The sequence below is a fragment of the Phoxinus phoxinus genome (genome assembly GCF_949152265.1).
Source record: "Phoxinus phoxinus genome assembly, chromosome: 24".
NCBI lineage: Eukaryota > Metazoa > Chordata > Actinopteri > Cypriniformes > Leuciscidae > Phoxinus > Phoxinus phoxinus.
In genome coordinates, this window is record NC_136899.1 from 19,743,762 (window position 1) to 19,762,927 (window position 19,166).

General features: G+C 38.3%; 1 protein-coding gene across 3 annotated transcripts in view; it reads left to right on the forward strand.

Annotated features, from left to right (window-relative positions):
* dpp6a (dipeptidyl-peptidase 6a) overlaps window positions 1–19,166 on the forward strand; it is a 430,900-nt gene that overhangs the window by 308,166 nt on the left and 103,568 nt on the right. For all 3 annotated transcript variants that reach the window (XM_079602703.1, XM_079602704.1, XM_079602702.1), the window contains one exon: window positions 12,440–12,538. In XM_079602703.1, the coding sequence (XP_079458829.1) occupies window positions 12,440–12,538 (99 nt within the window). The remainder of the gene's footprint in view (window positions 1–12,439; window positions 12,539–19,166) is intronic.

The following is a 19,166-nucleotide window of genomic DNA, read 5'->3' on the forward strand; positions in this document are numbered from 1 at the left end:
TAATATTTCCGAACACTGCAATAATAAGTCAAAACAGCTTTATTTCAAAAACAGTTTGTTTAACATGGACATTGTTTAACAAATTAATAGAAGAGGCACGGTAGCTACATCGCAGGTGAAGACGTGGGTAATATGGTTTATCCATTTTGCAACACGGACTGGAGGTAAGCAACCGTAATTTGTAGCTAGTTTGAAAGCTACAGAAATTAAGATCTCCCTCTTTTCATTTTCTTTCTTGCTGCAGATGAAATGGTTAAACTTCTGTTTTCGCACAGGCGCAGTGAGGGAAGAACACTGAGTTTAGGGCAATCGGTTCGTAGCTCTGCTTTAACTGTGCGATATTGTCACGAGGAGCGACCAACATTTCTAATATGCCAGAAATTCATCCGACCATCATTTTTTAATTCATCCATGATTGCCGGTCTGGAGAGGTTAATCGTCTCTCGTTTCTCCCTATACACTGCACGAACACTGCACGACAAAGCTCGATTCAAGAACTTGGTGATGATTTGGGGTGCCATGTCATCTGCTGGTGTTGGTCCACTGTGTTTCATCAAATCCTAAGTCAACGCAGTCGTCTACCAGGAGATTTTAGAGCACTTCATGCTTCCATCTGTTGACAAGCTTCATGGAGATGCTGATTTCCTTTTCCAGCAGGATTTAGCACTTGCCCACAGTGCCAAAACTACTACTGATAGATTTTCTCGCCACGATATTACTGTGCTTGATGGGACAGCCAACCCGCCTGACCTGAACCCCATAGAGAATCTGAGAAGATGAGAAACACCGACCAAACAATACAGATGAGCTGAAAGCTGCTATCAAAGTAACCTGGGCTTCAATAACGCCTCAGCAGTGCCACAGGCTGATCGCCTCAATGCCACGCAGCATTGATGCAGTAATTCGTGCTAAAGGAGCCCCGCCCAAGTATTGAGTGCATAAATGAACATACTCTTCAGAACTTTTTTTTTTTTGTATTGTAAATGCTTTTTTTGATTGATCTTATATAATATTCTAATATTCAGCCTTATTCTAATAATTTGAGATACTTTGAGATTTTTATTTTTATGAGCTGTAAGCCATTATAATCCAAACAAAAAAGGCTTGAAATATTTTACTTTATGTCTTAGTGACTTAATGAACCTAGAATATATGAAAGTTTTACTTTTTGAATTAAATTATAAAAACAATTTAACTTTTCCATGATATTCTAATATTTTGAGACACACCTACAGTATATATATAAATATATATATATTTTTTTTTTTGTAAATACATTTTTACAAAAGATTCTTTTTCGAATAGAAGTGGTTATTCAAGTTTTCTGTTCATAAAAAAAAAAAATACACACTTCATTAAGCAGCACAACCATTTCCAACACTGATAATAATAAATGTTTCTTGAGCAGCAAATCAGCAGAATAATTTCTGAAGGATCATGTGACACTGACGACTGGAGTAATGATGCTGAAAATTCAGCTTTACAGAAACATATAAAAATGTATAACATATTAAAATAGAATAAAGTTATTTAAAATTTTAGTTACATTTTACAATATTACTGTTATTTTGATCAAATAAATACAACCTTGGTGAGCATAAGAGACTGCTTTCAAAAACATAAAAAATCCTAGACCACAAACTATAAAATGGTTGGTTTTTAGATGTACTGTATGTGGTCAAGGTAAACTTGTCAAGATATTTTGTCAGGGGAAATTTTCATCTGATATTTATGGAAGCCCTGAACCGCAACGTAAAACAAAACAAAATATATAATCCGTAAAAAAAAAAAAAACTAAAATAACGAGAATAAAGTTGAAATATTTAGAAAATAAAGTTGAAATATTTTGAGATTAAAGTCGAAATATTTTGAGATTAAAGTCGAAATATTTTGAGATTAAAGTCGAAACTTTACGAGAATAAATTCGTAATATTTTGAGAATAAAGTAAAAATTACGAGAATTTCTTCCATAGAAGTTATTTTTGTGTGTGCTTGCCGTTGTTTCACATTTATAATTGCCGCACATGCATTCATAATGGTGCACGTCCACTGGCGCAGAGCGAGTGTTTCCAATTCATATATATATATAACAAAATATATACTGCGCCGGAATATACTTTACAGACAAAAATACTTTTCAGATTTGATGGATATCCAGCTTTATATCTGAGGAAATCACGGGATCAGCCAAATGATTGGATACAGAATGATGCACTTAAAATGTATCCAGAAAGTATTTACGGTGAAGAGGGAGACAGTATGGTTACTGTTAAGTGTTCTCAGCCCAGATGGCGTTGCCTATAGATGAGCACGAAAACATGTAGGCTTCGAATCAAGACACAAAGACATAATTTGTGTTTACGTTGTGGTTCAGGGCTTCCGTAGCTCTTAAATATTAATATTTAAACAAAAAAATATGTATATTTGTATTATAATATATAATTTATTTATTATATATTTATTTCCTTATTATATTTATGTTGTAAAGCTATAACCTCCTACAATTTACAGAACCTTTTTTTTTTTCTAAAGAAAATTTCGACTTTAAAAACATTGCTCTTCCCAGGAGTCCCAGGAGGAGGTCTTAGTAATAGAGCCCCTGTCAGTTCATCCTCCTCCCCTCTGCCCCGCTGATGAACAGTTCAGTGTTATCCACACTGCCAGGTACAAAACACTCCTGACACCCCACCACACTCCATCAAGGATGTTCCTCTGGATTTCCTCTTGCCCGAGCGTTTTTTTCTCAATCTCTGCTCGTGTCTCACTGTGACATGTCCTCTCTTTCATGTAACGGATTGGTTGATATGATGGGGCTCGATCAGTGCTTTAACTGGAAAACTGGGTCAGGTCTTCTTTTATCTCAGCTTTATTATTATTTTTTAGAGAAAACACTTCTCACTGAAGACTGGCGCTTGACTGACACAATGACAGCTAATTGGACATGTCAGAGGAGTTTCTCATTCCTCAGAGGGTTTGTGATGGAAACTCTTATTTCTCCAGGAAGGACTCCTTTTTCGCACAAATCTCTCAGGAACCACTGCGCTCCGTGGCACCATAGTGGGGGGTCTGTCAGATAACCTTCCCAGAGTTATTTTCGCTTCTCTGTCCTGTTGTTACAGAAATTTCACTTTCCTTCTGCTTAAAGATCAGCTAAGTCACCTTCGGACTGTCCAGGATTTTTTCTGTGCGATTGCCAGAGTAATTCTCCCCCCAAAAAAGTTATTTTAAACGCCTTTTAAATGTTGCTGATATCTAAGCTGACAGCAGTGAATTGAGTCATTTACACCGGCCTCTCTCATGAATACCAACAAAGTCAGAGTACATAGACAATCCTGTGTGCACATCTTTTAAAGCACAAGATTCAATGAAAACATTGTCAATGCATCAAAAATACACATGGCCTTTAATAATGTTCCTTCCTCAGCATTCACGTTGCATTTTCACACCAGCAAATGATGAAAATAACACTCTCTTATTCTGCCCCACAACAACGAAGCAGCAGCATATATTAAGAAAAATAATGAATCATACACTGAACCGGAAGGTATTCATTTCCCTGTAATCGTTTCATTAACTTTGGGCCGAAGGGCTGACAAGAAAAATCCACATGTCTGTCAAACAAAGAGCAGTGCATATGAAATCAGCAGTACGTTATACTTACAGTCTTACAGATAACACTGTAATCTTCTTAAATAACAAAAGTTCCTTTCATTCAGCCATTCTCACTTTGAAGTGGAGATCATCTCCCATTTATGCAGCTAATGAATGTTCTTGCTGCTCTTTAATTAATGCCTGTGATTGTCCTCATTTTCTTATTTGTTCAGTTACATGGTTCTTATTTTCGCCATTTTCTTGGCAGTGAATTTCTGGGAGAGGTTCTTCACCACTCTAATATTATGCAAAGGCATCCATAAAATTATTTTCACACATTAACACCACTTTTACAGAAAGCTAATCACAAATCTCCCCAGATGCAGGATGTCTGTTAAATAGTATACTATACACTAAGCATGCATAGATCCGATATTCAGTATCAGTATCGGCTCCAATACTGGAATTGTTGACGAATCGGGTCAGTCAGACGGGACCTATCCAAATCTGATACTGTGTGAACTCATGGTGGTTATTGTTAAGCTCCACAAAAGGCAAAAACATATTATAAAGCACCATGAAAGTTTTTGTGCACACAAAATAGAAAAATTTATATTCACTATACCTGGTGTCTGTTAGATCACAACAGACTTTAAATTCACAGGAATTGAATTTGAACTGAACTGTGAAGAAAATTAACAATAAAAAGCTGTGTATATACATAAGGATTTATGCGCACAACATCTCTTCCATTTGTGCCCTGAACTTCTGAATACGGAGCACAAAGCGCAATGACTCCATGTTGCTTTAACCACATCGTTTTGCACCCAGGATACACATGTGCATAAGCAATTTGTGTCACTCTGTTTTATATTATGATAGTTTTGTGCATGGATATATTATTAAAAGCCTATCTTGTTTTGTCGTATCTATCATATCTGGTTGCCCCGTTAAAAAGCTGTACATTTAAAATAAACGTTTATTTTATATTAGGCCTATTTATTTTCTCATATATAATATTATATAATTATAGATAAATGACAAGGCAAGGCAAGTTTTACATAGAAAAGTGATTTACATAGAAATAATAAAATAATCAAAATAATTACAACAGATGCATAGGAATTAAAAATAGCATACATAAGAAATAAAAATAACAATACAAGTTGAGAATACAAATTGATAATTAAAATTTAGAAAAAAGGAGGATACATAAAATACAGTGCAATCAGTCAAACGTAGCACAGTGCTCATTCAGTAAATGCACAGCTAAACAGATGTGTTTTTTAGTCTGGATTTGAATGTGATATACATAATAAATAAAAATAACAATCACATTTAACTAAAGGTTAAAATACTGCCTGAATCACTAAGTTCTACCAGAAAGACTCGGGAGATAAATTGATATAACAAGCGTATATTTATTAACAGCCCAGCAAGCATAAATTTATAAAGTTATTTGGCGTAGGCCCCGTCCTTATAGAGCAATGCGAGGATAGCGGAATCTGCATATCCTGCCTGAAGACGGAGGCAGGGGCGCAGCCGACCCCCCTGGATGTAAAGGAAGGGACCATCCTGGTGGTGGTGGGGAGGATGAAGGGGAAGGTACCATCTTGGTGGTGGTTGGGGAGGATGGAGGTAATTGTCAGTGTTATCATCTGTGAACTCAGACAAAATTAAGTACCAATCTTTTATACTGTGACTGTTAGCACATGATTGGTTAGAAGTGAAGTATTGTGTGACGCGCTGATTAAGTTTTCCTGGCAGAACTTACGCTAAAGCTTTCATTTCTGGGTACCCCTATCTGGAGCGGAAGAAATGGAGAGTCAGGCTCACGATTTTACATTTGACATGCCCCTTCTGCTGTATCTTCACTCTTGTGTGAGTGTTTGCACACCGATTCACTGCCTGCCCAATATGGCTTCAGTGCTCCCAATTAGAGTGTGTAAAAACCACACAATGCGCTTCCTACCTATGACGGCTCCCAGCGACTTTTTAAAGGAATATGACGACTTTTTGGGACTTTAGCTTATTCACCGTATCCCCCTGAGTTAGATAAGTCCATACATAACCTTTTCATCTCCGTGCGTGCCGTAACTGTCTGACACACCCACCGCTAGCCTAGCATAGCACAAAGACTGGAGGTAAACGGCTCCAGCTAGCATACTGCTCCCAAGAAGTGACTAATTTAAATCATTTAAATAATATCTGCTTTGATTTGGATAACTATAGAGTACTATAACTATCACTACTATAACTATCACTTACATTTTCAGAAAATCTTGTTAATAAATAAAGTGCTAATAAATCTGACTGTATGACTGAACTTTACTGAGCTTTGTTTTGTTGTGTTTTTGCATCAGTGCACTTAGTAAATGTGTGTTTACGGTGATGAATATTTATCTATCTGCAATGGTGGGCAGCTCAGCTTTAACAGTGCACAGTCCAGCACGCTGCAGTCTCTCTATAGCAAGCAGCCAGGCGGAGAAGCTTCCAGCTGGGCTCATTTCTCCTCTTTGCACCATGCAAGAAAATCAGCCCTCAGCTGTCAGCTCTAACATAGACACACCAGCAGGGTATAAAACTTGAATACACTCCCAAGACATTTCTTTTGTTGTCACTCTTTGAATCTCACTTGACTGAACACATTGGCAGGGATTATTACATCTTGTTTGCCTAATATATTGCTGTTTATGTAGTATGTATGTTTATCCACTTTTTAAGTTAATTTTTCTGCTCACGTTTAAATGTTTCCTAGTATCAGCCTCAGGCTTCACGGACCGCTCATGGACAACGTCATGCATATTGCACAAAAAAAGTTGGCTTCTATCAGATTGCCTAGCTTTTGTGCAATTTCTGATACAGGTTTTATCAGCCCACTAGGAAACAAAGTCATGCCTTTTATTAAATAGGACAGTGTAGAAATTGCAGGGAGAGACTGTCCAGTCGCACAGTCATGCAGGCGCCATCTTTATTATATAATTGTATTGTTTTACTGTTGTAAATATATAGTATATTTAAATATAAACTATTTCTCTCGTTTTTTTATTTTTTTTTATAATATGACCCTTTTATCTTGGGAGCAACTCACTACCTTCTGCTGCAGCTCCAACTGCTTCTTAGAGTTAGACACTGGATTATCTAAAGTGTGCTAGGCTTATGGCTTTAAATCTTTGTTGAGACTATTAGGTTCCCATGACCATGGAAAATCTGGAAATATCTGTGATTTTTCTTTTAAATACTTCTAGTTTGCTCAGCTCTAAAACAATTTGTCTAGAAATAGCTTGTTTGAGTGTTGTGTTTATATTTATTAAAGTTGAATCCATTAATATTGAACAATTGGAAAATCCAATGCAAATCATTGGTCATGTGGGAAAACTGTTGCAAAGACAGTATAGCCAATAAATTAGATATCCTCAAACACAACTGTACATTCTACTCTCAATTATGTCCAAATGCACATTTATCCACTCTTAAAAATGACAAAGAAAAAATGACTATGGTTGGTTGCTTGACAAATCAATCCAACAGCCCCTTCCTTCCAAATGGGTGGCTGAATAGCCCAGAGAGTGGACCAGACTATAGTCCACAAGGCAATTTAAAGGGCACCTATTATGCCCCTTTTCACAAGGTGTAAAATACGTCTCTGATGTCCCCAGAGTGTGTATGCGAAGTTTTAGCTCAAAATACCCATCAGATAATTGTTTTACAGCATGTTTAAATTGTCACTTTTTGGGGCTCAGAAAAACGCACCGTTTTATTGTGTATCCCTTTAAATGCAAATGAGCTGCTGCTGCCGGCACGGAGCCTCACAAGCTTGCGCTCATTCAGAACAATCTCATCTGATAATATCAGAACAGACACTCTCAGTAGAGGTGTTCATTTCGACCCAGAGTCAGACAATAATGCCCACAGAGCAAGATAATATATGCTGTACAGAAATAGAACTTCCCGGGTTACTTGATTGTAACTGAAAACTGTTACTTGATTCCCTGAAAAAGCAGAACAAGATGCTGCGCTGCTTAGCGCATTGGGAATGTCTTTAATCGTAACCAGCTGTGAATATGTGTGTAACGCGTCAATAGAATTGACCCGGAACTATTATAGCCTCGGGTGGTGACGTCATCTGCGTGTGCATGCGACACAAGGCTATAATTAGATGAGCCACAGCTGCATCGTCTGGATATATTGTCTGAAGAGCAGTCCTGGTACATCTGCAGCACGTCAATGCAGCACAGCATCTCGTTCCGCTTTTTCAGGGAGCAGGGTTACAATCAAGTAACCCGGGACATTCCCTTTCAAAGGCCACAATCGATGCTGCGCTGCTTAGTGCATTGGGAACGAGAATACCCATTCCGCCGCACTTGGAGGTGTCTGGACCCCTTATGGTGATAGCCATAAGAAAAAAAAAACATCTTTAGGGTAAGATGTTTGTCAGACGCTGACTCTAGAGGTTCAAAGGGGGTCTCAAACAGACCCTCGAAGACTATAGCTAAGTCCCATGAAGGGATCCTGGTTCTTACAGGAGGCTTCAGTCGCCTTGCCCCACGAATGAAACGAGCGAGCACAGGATGTCTCCCGAGTGGCACCCCGTCAACCAAGGCGTGGCAATCCGAAAGAGTGGCCACATAAACCCTGAGAGTGGCAGGGCATGTACCTGTTGATAATTTTTCCTGCAGGAAGCAATCTGCCAGTTGACTGGATCTGCATTACGTACAGTACACCACCTTTCAAAAACACCCCATTTGTTGGCATAATTATTTCTAGTGGAGGAAGCCCTAGCACTTAGAATGGTCAGGTGAAAGCCCAGTGTCCCTCAGTTGGTACCCATCAGAGGCCAAACATGAAGGTTCCACAGGTCGGACAGGGGATGAAATATCATGCCCTGCGCTTGACACAGAAGGTCCCTCCTCTCCGGTATCGCCCATGGCGAGCCGTTGAGGAGAGATGTTCGGCCAATGTGGCGCTATCAGTAAGAGGCAAAACCCTTGTTTGCAAACTCTGGCTAGAACTCCCGGGAGCAGAAAAAACGAGGGAAACGCATATAGGCGTATTTTGAGTCATGTGTGTGCCATCGCGTCCAGACCCAGGCGAAGAGGTCCACCTTTGCTTCGTAAAATCTGGACCAGATCTGTTTCACTACCTCGGGGTGGATTTTCCATTCTCCCGTCGGCAGCTGCTGTCTGGACAGTAAATCGGCTCCCACATTCAGGTGTCCAGGAATGTATACTGCCTTAAGCGACAGGAACTTGTCCTGGGCCCAGAGAAAAATCTCCTTCGCAGTTCTGTTCGAATTGTGTGAGCGCAGACCACCCTGGTGATTTATGTAAGAGAGTGCCACTGTATTTCCATCCGCAACTGAGGGAGAAAGTATTTCAGGGCCAGAAATACAGCCATCAACTCCAGGCAGTTGATGTGCCAATCAAGCGATTACCCTCCCATTCGCCTTGGGATGGACAACCACTTAAGACCGCTCCTCAGCCCAACAGGGAGGCATCTGTCGCTAGCAGTCTGCGACAAGGCGCCACTAGCGTGGGACCCAAGGCGAGAAATTGGGGTCTGAGCCATATATAGAGGGTACGAAGCCTGTGGCATGTCACCCTTATTTGCCTTCGGGGATTGGCCCTTGGATGATATCCCCTGGCGAGGGGATTTCACTGAGGTAGCCTGCTCGAAGTCCGCAGACCCAAGAGATTCATTGTCCCAAGCATGAACCGAAGAAGTGCAGGACGGCGTTTCGAGATCACGTGAAGGGACGTGTGGATCTGGTGAGCAAGCAAACGATAGGGGCGGACCCGTCTCTTGCTCGTCTGCCAGATCCCCATGATGGCATGGTGGGTGCGATTTGGAAGTAACTAAGGTGAGCGCGATGCATTTTGACTGAAAATAACTTGCAATGCTCGCAAGTGCCCCGCTCCAATGTAAGAGCTGCATGCTCCTCCTCCAAACAAACAAAGCAGTAGTCATGTACTGTGCATGCATGTACTGTGCATGCATGTGTCATGTGTTCAGACATGGGTCGTGAACAAGGAGGCACACAACGCTTACTTTGTTGCTCACTCATATATTTTTTAATTTACTCTTTTCACTTGTTAGACAGAGATGAAAAATAAATATTCTGCACACTGTCAGCTGGAATCTAACTCCTAACAAATATTTGTTGAGAGAGAGGTAAGAGCTGTTTGACGGACACATACACAGATAACTCTTAAGACAAAAGTCCTGACGATGCAGCTGTGACTCATCTAATTATATGTCATGTGCATGCGCGGATGACGTCACCACCCGAGGCTGTAATAGTTCCGGGTCAGTTCTATTTACGTGTTACACACATATTCACAGCTGGTCACGATTAAAGACATTCCCAATGCACTAAGCATTCCCAATGCACTCGATTGTAGTTTTTGAAAGGGAATAGGTATAGTCTAGTTTAATTACGGTTATAGCTTATTTTTCATCTTGCTTTTATCCTCTATTAATACAAGCCTAATGTAGCGGACCGTGTCCGAATGATGGCCAAAAATATACTGATGAGTTCAATGAAGTTTATTGTACATCACACAAAAGATGAAGCGTCAGTTTTACTCCAGAGAATCACTGTAAGAGCTGAATAAACACCGTATAAGTTCACATTAAAGTCTTATCCATAAACTCTCTTTTTCTCCCTTTCATTATCATCAACATACACAGCGAAGTACACAAAACACTCGTCACAACTAAAAATAAACAAATATTTACCTGGGTGTAGGGCTTTTGCCAGGCCTTCTGTTTACTTGTTCCAGCTGCCCTTGCTTGCACATTTATTAAATGTGTAGACCCTGATATTGACGGAAATCCCTCATAGACTCTCTCGTTGTGAAGGATAACTTTAATCCCTGTATATATTATTATGTGTATTACTGAATATAAAATGACATACATTATGATATATTAGTGAATATATTGTCTCACATTTTTAAATATATGAAAATTCCTTATGTATTATTAAATTTATTGTAATATATTAACACAATATATTATTCTGTACATTTTAAACTGTTAAATCATTCAATATATTGATCATGCATATATAGGGAAATATATTTTATTTTCATAAGAAGGACAGTACCCGACAGTAAAATGTGATTTTGTAACATCATGCTTTTTTAAAACATGTAATATCACTCACTTCATTCATGTTTTTAGTCTAACCATTTAATAACATTAAATTTTAACAAAAGCCACTAGATTTCAAACATAGCCTACAATCAGACATAATTTCAATTTATTTCTTTATTTTGTTTAGCTATATAGTAAGTTTGAGCTTAGTCATCAAGTGCCATGCCATTTCAATGAATGGAACTTTTTTTATGTAAGCAAACGTCAAGAATTTGTAACCTTTGTCTAAAATCTTTTTACAGCTCCCTGAAAACTATCAACAAAACGGCCAACATCTGCTATTCTTAATTTTGTCAGATATGTTAATGACTGAGAGAAAACAAGCTGTTCACAGTCCATTTTGAGAATGAATGGCTATCGTTGCGGGCGGCGGCGTGACTGGAAGTATCGCTACCCTACTTCCGGTCGCTAAAACTGCAGTGTCAGTCAACTGTCGTGTGAGGGGCTTGTGCAAAAGTACGTCACATTGCCCCGAATCTGAAAACGGCTTGTTCTGAAACAGTGCTTATGATTTATGGGTATTTTAAAAAAAATGTGGGTGGATTTTTATCATTATAGGGTGGTTGTGTACACACTGCAACACATATTTATGTTCAAACGCCAAGTTAAAGTGAATTTTGCACAATAGGTGCCCTTTAAGACGAAATATTTTCTAAGTTGGTTCCAAACAGTATATTTTTTAGGCTTTCTGATGTTTGCTCTTCTACAGACTTCCTATTTAGGATGTATAATCCTGCTCATCCTGACAGCAAAATGGTACAAATCAGATATTGCCTTTCCTGCATCCTCCAATGCATATGAAATGAGTCATATGCTAGACGAAAGAACTCTGTGATCATATCTGATGTGCGGAATTATGACTAAATAAATCAGGTTAGTGCTGGCATCAGCTGTAAATGCACAAAGCCCATTTTAATAATGAAACATTCAATTGGTCTAAAGCAGAGCCTGGAGGGACGCCTGATTGTATTTACTTCCATGTCCTCCCTTTTTTTTCCCTCCTCTGCGGCGCTGGAGAATTGCACCCAGCCCACGCTCGAACCTGCACACGTACACGAGTCAAAGTGACAGCGTAATATTAGTCGGAGCGAGATGAAGTGTGCGTGAGTTGATAGATTCTTCCCCGCTTTCTCTGTCAAACACACTGAATACATTCTGGTGTTCATTCTCACCTTATGGGGCTGTCATTTAATGCAAAGCTCTGCCGGTGCATTCCTTCTCAATGCGTGTGATTTAAAACGCTTTTCCACTACCAGTGGAGAGTTGCTGCACTCGTACCGCGTGCTGAACAAATGAGAGGTAATGTCAAACAGAGGTGGCCTGATGGAGGCGATCTTTTGGCCCCGAGCACAGCGGTTCGGCTGAGATAATGAACCCAGGCGCTGCTGGAGGCTGGAACAGTCAGAACTTTTGTAGCACTGCGTTAAGAGAACACTGTGGTTTTCACATCAGACCCAAGAGCTACAGTTGCATTAGCGAAGAGAGACTATCACTTCTTTTAGAGGAAAAATCACCAGGCTGCCCTCTAAAAAGAGCCTGTCAACCAATTCAGCCCAATGCAGATACAGTTTGCCTCCCGTTAACCTGAAAAACTGAGAGATTTTGTCATGCACTGAACAGGAGATGGTGGAGGCGTATAAATAAACTTGGAGGTCTAAAAGGCTTTTCTGATTTATTTTTCTCCCTATAGGTGAGGACGATAGCCTGGCCTTTAAGGGAAAAGTGACAGTGGAAGAAATCTTCAAGAAAGACTTCAAAGTTCATGACCCGAACGCTAAGTGGATCAGCAGTAAGTGCTCTCATCAGCAGACATTTGATTTCCTCTAGCGCCATTCTTCCATTAGATGTCCAGTATCTAATAAGATTGCAGAGATTATCTGAGCATTGAGTCACAAACGTACTATAATTCTCATTGTGCACATAATCAATTCAGAGAGGCAGCAGAATACAGCGTTGCGCATTACTAATTTCCTCTTTAAGGTAAAACGAATTCCACCTTTTTTTCATTGTCATGAATTTCAAGCATTTGAGAATCCATATCTTATACTTATGCTTTATAATTGCTTCATAACAAGTGGAATCAGTTTTTAAGAAAGCATAAGTGCAGGAACGGCGGCGGTAAAAGTGTTATTCTGGTTGAGTACCAACTGTATACACAAGAGAGCCGAGTTCCGGTGGAAGGGTGACCTCTGACCCGTTATGCTCATCAGTTCTCACCTAAGCTTACACTACGCCTAGGCCATATGTCCTACTTCATATGTCGGGTCAGAGGTCACCCTTCCACCGGAACTCTTTTATTTAAATAATATTATAATATCTGCAAGTACAGTTTTTTTTTTAAATATACATTTAAGGTTTGAAGTACACAACAAGTGCACCTTACATGCAAATACACACTCTTCTGTTTTCACAAGGGAAAAATCACCAAAACAGCAATTCAATTATTAGCAAAAATGGCTCAGAAAAGTAAAGTTATGTGAAAATTGTCTGCAGGATTAAAGCTCAGATGACCTGCTTTATATTTTATATCTAATGAAATAACCAATCAGCCTTTTTTAAGTGGGTCTGAAGGTTTTTAAATAGTTTTTGGGGCAATTCTACATTTCTGAATTAAGTCAGAATGAGGGTGATTAAATCTTTGTGGATATGTGTCTGGATTGTGATGTCTATTCCTCATACAAACGGATGGTTTAATGCAAAAAGAGGAAGACGTTTATCAGCGGGTAGATTAATCAAGCAGTCTGATTTGGTTTGAGCTTTATTGAGCTGTCTCCTCTAATCAGCTGCTTTGGGCTGTGCAGATATGAAAGTGTCTCCATGCTCAAACCTCAGAAAGCTGTAATCTTAGCCACAAACGGTTAATTCAAATCCATTATGCACACATAATGTGCTAGCTGAAAGCCACAGCGAAAGCTAGCTGAAGTTGTTTGTTTATTTGTTTATATTAATTTATTATTAAAGGAGCTAAATTGGAAATTCAGAGATCCTTGTTAATAACCCTACCGGTGGTTGCTAAGTGAACTGCAGCGCGCTACTTATTGCTCGTTCTCATGTTGTATAATGTAATGTACAAAAGACTGAATGTGATTCAAGGCCCAAATATACTTACAACAAAGTTCTTTTTCATTCCCACACTGCTGAGAGCGATGTTTTGATTAATATTTGTATGCCTACTTCACAATAACAAAATAAACCCACAACATAAATAACAGCTGTGAGAAAGCAGCAGTTAAGAAAGCATCTGATCATAGCGATGTGGATATGTTTGACATGTCAACAGATGAGGTAAATTAAAATTACACTGTTATGATAGTTTGATTATAAAGTAGGCCTATATTTGAGACTATAGACTTTATAGATCTGGCTATGTGAGACTATAGATTGTATAAGCATTTGTTTCATGTGTCATAGAAGGGTAAAGAGGCTCTCGGGAGCAAGCGTAACCGTCAAATACTTTTGATATTCCCGGCAAAAAAACATCCCGAGTCCTTCTCATAAAGATCCGTCTACAGGCTTTTATAGACAACCTAGGAAGTCAGGGAAGATCTCTCTCTCTCTCTCTCTCTCTCTCTCTCTCTCTCTCTCTCTCTCTCTCTCTCTCTCTCTCTCTCTCTCTCTCTCTCTCCTTTTTTTAGGTTTTGTTACAAACTGTTCACACATTGGAAATAAAAAAGCGATTAATACATGAACATGTTTACATATAGCCCCTTTAAAGTCGACAAGAAAGGAAGAGACACCCTGCATGCTAATGATCTTGTGAACAATTCATCCATAAACATAAGTCAAAAAAGTTGTTTGACCTAAACAATTATTTTGAATCAAAATGTCATAACTTGATCTGCCTCCATCCAATCAATAAACAAGTGTGCCACATGCCCCATCAACCTTGCCCCCCCCAAAAATAATATTTGTTGTCATTGGCTGACTACAAAAGTGCGATAAAACTTTACTACATTCCAAGTCTTCTGTAATCATACAATACCTTTGTGTGAGAAACAGACAGAAATGTACATTGTTATTCACTCCCAATCTTGTCATTTGGAAAGACATGAGGGTAAATTATGAAACATTTTTCAAACTTCAAGCATTACTCTGGCTGCAACATAGTCATGCTATGCAAGATGATCAAAACAGCAGTTATATCTGTCCTGCTAAGTCAACAAAAGCAATGTATCTCAGTTATGTAGATGTTGTGGCATATTTAAACTAGAGTGTTGATCATTTCTTTCATTACAATTTTGTTCATGTTCCTGCATTGCAGCTATATGGAGGCATCAGCATCACCCTCATCACTCTCACACAGGAACATTAACTCAGCGCTCACAGTCATTCATCTCATCTGGCTTTGATTCATAACATAACAAAGCGCAGTTCACCGCCTAGCAAGCGGGTAGAGTAATTTAGCTGGAAATTATGGCACAATGTCTCTGCTCTCGTATTGATTGATGCTCTGCCCATTTTTCACACCATCATTTTAGCTCGTTATCGTTCATGTCAGTCCAGCAAAGGTAAACAGATCTGTCGGAAGGAAATGAGTTGAAAGGTAATGAGGAACCTCTACCTCTCTGTTTGTTTCAATAATGAATTTTAAAATAGCAAATATTGTTCTTTCTCGTTTTCACTCATTTATTTTTATTAAATGCACAGTATGTAAGTTTAAAAAAAAAGAGTAGCTTGAATGAGCGTGGAATCATGGGAGTTGTCATCTTCACCTCCACAGCCGATGGAAAGCAATCCGACAGGACTCAGGCAGAAATCATGTTCATGGATGAGCTAATATTCAAGTTTTATCAACATTACTGTGGTATGAAACAGGACAGGGCCGAGAGCCTATGATATTTTACGTTGTTATTTTTATAGCAAGATTAACGATTAAAGTACAAAGACAAAATAGTGTTGTCTCTGAGGCATGGTACAAAAATGTTACTTGCGGTAAATCAAGAAAACAAAAGATTCAAACAATAAAATTGAGCTATATGACAATGATTCATTTTCTGTCGATAAAGACATGGTTCTTGTAATCCAAAAATCGTAGATAATGGGACTTTAAAAGTTTGTTGCATTGTTTTTACAATCAATGCAGGTAGTGTTATACAAAGACATAACATAACTATTTGGAAGCAAAGTGTAAAATAATATGGTAGTTTAATCAACAGAACTGATCACGCTGCAAACAGTGTGACATCTACACTGGGGTTTAGTCATTGAATGCACACTCTTTGGAGGGGACAAACACTTCAAAACAACACTTCAAATTCAAAAACACCTGCGGCCCCATTCTAGAAGAGAAAGAGTCTCAGACAGATGATTGAGTGAAAGAGGCTTAACACGTTCCTCATCATATAAAGTAAGCGTATTATATTAACATATACAGTGTTCCTATATATAATATATTTAAAATATGCTAAATTTATATTGTAAACAGCATGGCTTAATGAAATATATTTTTCGAATTGAAAATATTTATTTTAAACCTTCAAATGTCATATATTTATAATATTAAAAAATATCTATAAATAAATTAAGATATATTTTTTAACAATAAACACAAATATTTGAGGACTAAGTAAGTAAAACTTATGTAATAGATATTTATGGAAATTAATTGTACAATATATAGCAATATTTAATATATTTGTGCCTTTGTATTAACGTTATGAAGAGAAGCCTCACCATTTTAACATGATTACACCCCCCCCCCCCACCACCACCACCACCACCACCACCACCACCACCACCACCACCACCACCACCTATGACTCACCTTCAGTGAATTCATGAATGTATGTAAAGACTTTGGCCCTGCCACAGTCAATTAAAGAAAGCAAAGAGCACTGCTTTGGCCATCATTGGCTGATTATTTGATCTTCGTTAAAGTGTCAGAAGCACTTAGTTGGGCTGATTCGCGGAAAACGGGGTCCTTAGTTCCTGTCTGGAACATTAGCTATTACTTGATTTTCAAGGACAGACCAGAAATTGAATTTTTTAATACAGAGTTGGTCCAGAATTTGTTTTCCCTTTATATATTTTTTTTCCCCCAACGAAGTTTCTACAACTCATCAATCAAAGTCAGAACGTCACAGCTGATGCAGCTCATACTGAATTAATCTATAAATGAATCAATGATACAGGTAATTTATTTACAAAGGCAAAGCCTTTCTCTCCCTCAGGCTTCTCCGTCCATCGACCACTTGCTTCCATCACAGAAATCTAGTGCTTTCAGAACCACTCTAGTAGTAAAGCTCTGACAAAAGAAAAACAATTGTAACACTTGGATTTCTTTATTGGCTTCAAGTAAACATGGGCTATTATGAAGAAACAGGATCACATCCAATCCAGAAAATACAAATTATTGAGTTCTCTCTGAAACAGTTAGTTCACACAAAAATGAAAATTGTCATTGTTTACTCACCGCCATGACGTTCCAAACCCACTGACTTTCATTAATCTTTATTATGCAAATTAAAGTATTTGTAATATTCTTTCATCATTTTTTTGGAAGGTAACCAATGGAAGCTCAAAGATACAGAACATGCTTGATGCACGAGAAACAAACCTCACTGGTTATTGTGTATCAAGCAAGCACATATGAGCTTCCATTGATCATATACGATGAGCTTTATTCATATCATATAATATCATATAAAGTTATCGTTTCTCTAATGAAAGACTGCACAATTCATGTGGATTTCTTTTGCAATGTCTTTATAACTTTTTGAAGCATTAAAATTACATATACTTTCAATATTTGGACAAAATGATGAGTGAATAATAAAAGTATATTTGTGTTCCGAAGATTAACGGAAAGTCTTATGGGTTTGGAATGACAGGATAGTAAGTAGATGATGACCGAATTTTTATTTTTGGGTAAAGACCGGTCTTCGAATCATCTTTGCCGTAATGATTAATCTTGCACTAAGCGACTGTCATTCAGCGTTCCTCATCTCTCTGTTTTGTCCTCTGTCCCGCTTTGGCTGTAATAGACTCTCTCATTTTGATTCTGTCTGCCTGCCCCCATTATGATTGTATAAAGCAGCTATATAATTGCATAATTAGTGGAGCCCATTGATCTGCCTCTCTAGCTAGGGGTCTAAATCAAACAGATACATAATCGACATTACTCAACACTCGCAACGAGAAATTAAACTGAGCTAATGCCTGCTGTGGCCTAAACCATCTGGTTCCATTTTAATGGCCCACCCCTGTGTCCTTAGTCTAAGCAGCCGCGCGGAGCCTGGCGTATGCCGAGCGTGTAGAGATTCGCTGAATGCTTTTGAGAAAACAAGAGTATGATTTGTGGAGTAAATGTGTTTTAACCTTGATGGGAGTCATCTACTTGACCCGTATGATCATTTGTTAGCAGTTAGCAGCAAGCTACTGCCCTGTGTTGTGGTATATGTCCAGAATTCAAATGATGGTGTAGGTTAAATCATTTGCAGAGTTTTTTTTTTAATTCTAAAATCCCACCGTATTTATCAACATGGCTAAACCCACCAAAAATATTTATTTTATCTGGAGATAAGAGGAAGCATATATAAGCTTTCAAAATCTAGTGAGCTGTCTAGCTTGACAGTATTTTAATGCATCATGGGCACACTATTGACGTCAAAGGTGGGATTTCACATATTTTTCATGTAGAATGCTATCCTAGAATCCAATGCAATATGCTCGTTGAAAATAATCCCCAATATTTCTAAGAAATGTTGATTATAAATATGTTTAATTAAATGTGCAATCAAAAATGGGCCAATTTACCTAATATGTGTGTGTGCTATCGACTTTTATGCTTTATTGTTAGCTTTGCAACATGCTAGCATTAATCTCTACTGGAATTAAGTAAAAATGCTATTTGTGTAAAAGAATATAATTGTTTCATCCAATCTTAGTCAATAATGTTGAGGATTGTCCTGTTTGAGCTGTGTCAGCAGTCAATGAACACATGTAAAGACAAGAGCCTTTGTTAACGGGTTAATTTCAAATGAATCAGACATACAGTAAACACAAAATAAAGTTAGAATTACAACCAACATCTGCGAAAAATCGTGCAAATGCACAACTTGAACTAAAGAAACAGTGTAAGAGAAACAGAAAGACAAACAAATCAGATAATAGATGATGTGGTGATAGATACGGTTGGTAACTGAGAATCGGTTCTTATCCAGAACCGTTAGTGTTTTTTAAAAATACCGGAACCGTGTGAAATTCCTAAGTTTCGGTTCCGAAAACGGTTCTGGTGCGATGTGTGCGCGAAGTGCTGGAAGCTTATGCTTTAATAGAATATGAATGTTCTCATTAATATTAAAATAGTAATTTATGCACTGAAAAGCCCTCGCACTACTCATATACTTTTTGCGTCAACACAGAGAGGGAGTATAAAGACAGTAGAGCTGCACGATTAATCGATTCAAAGATCTCGA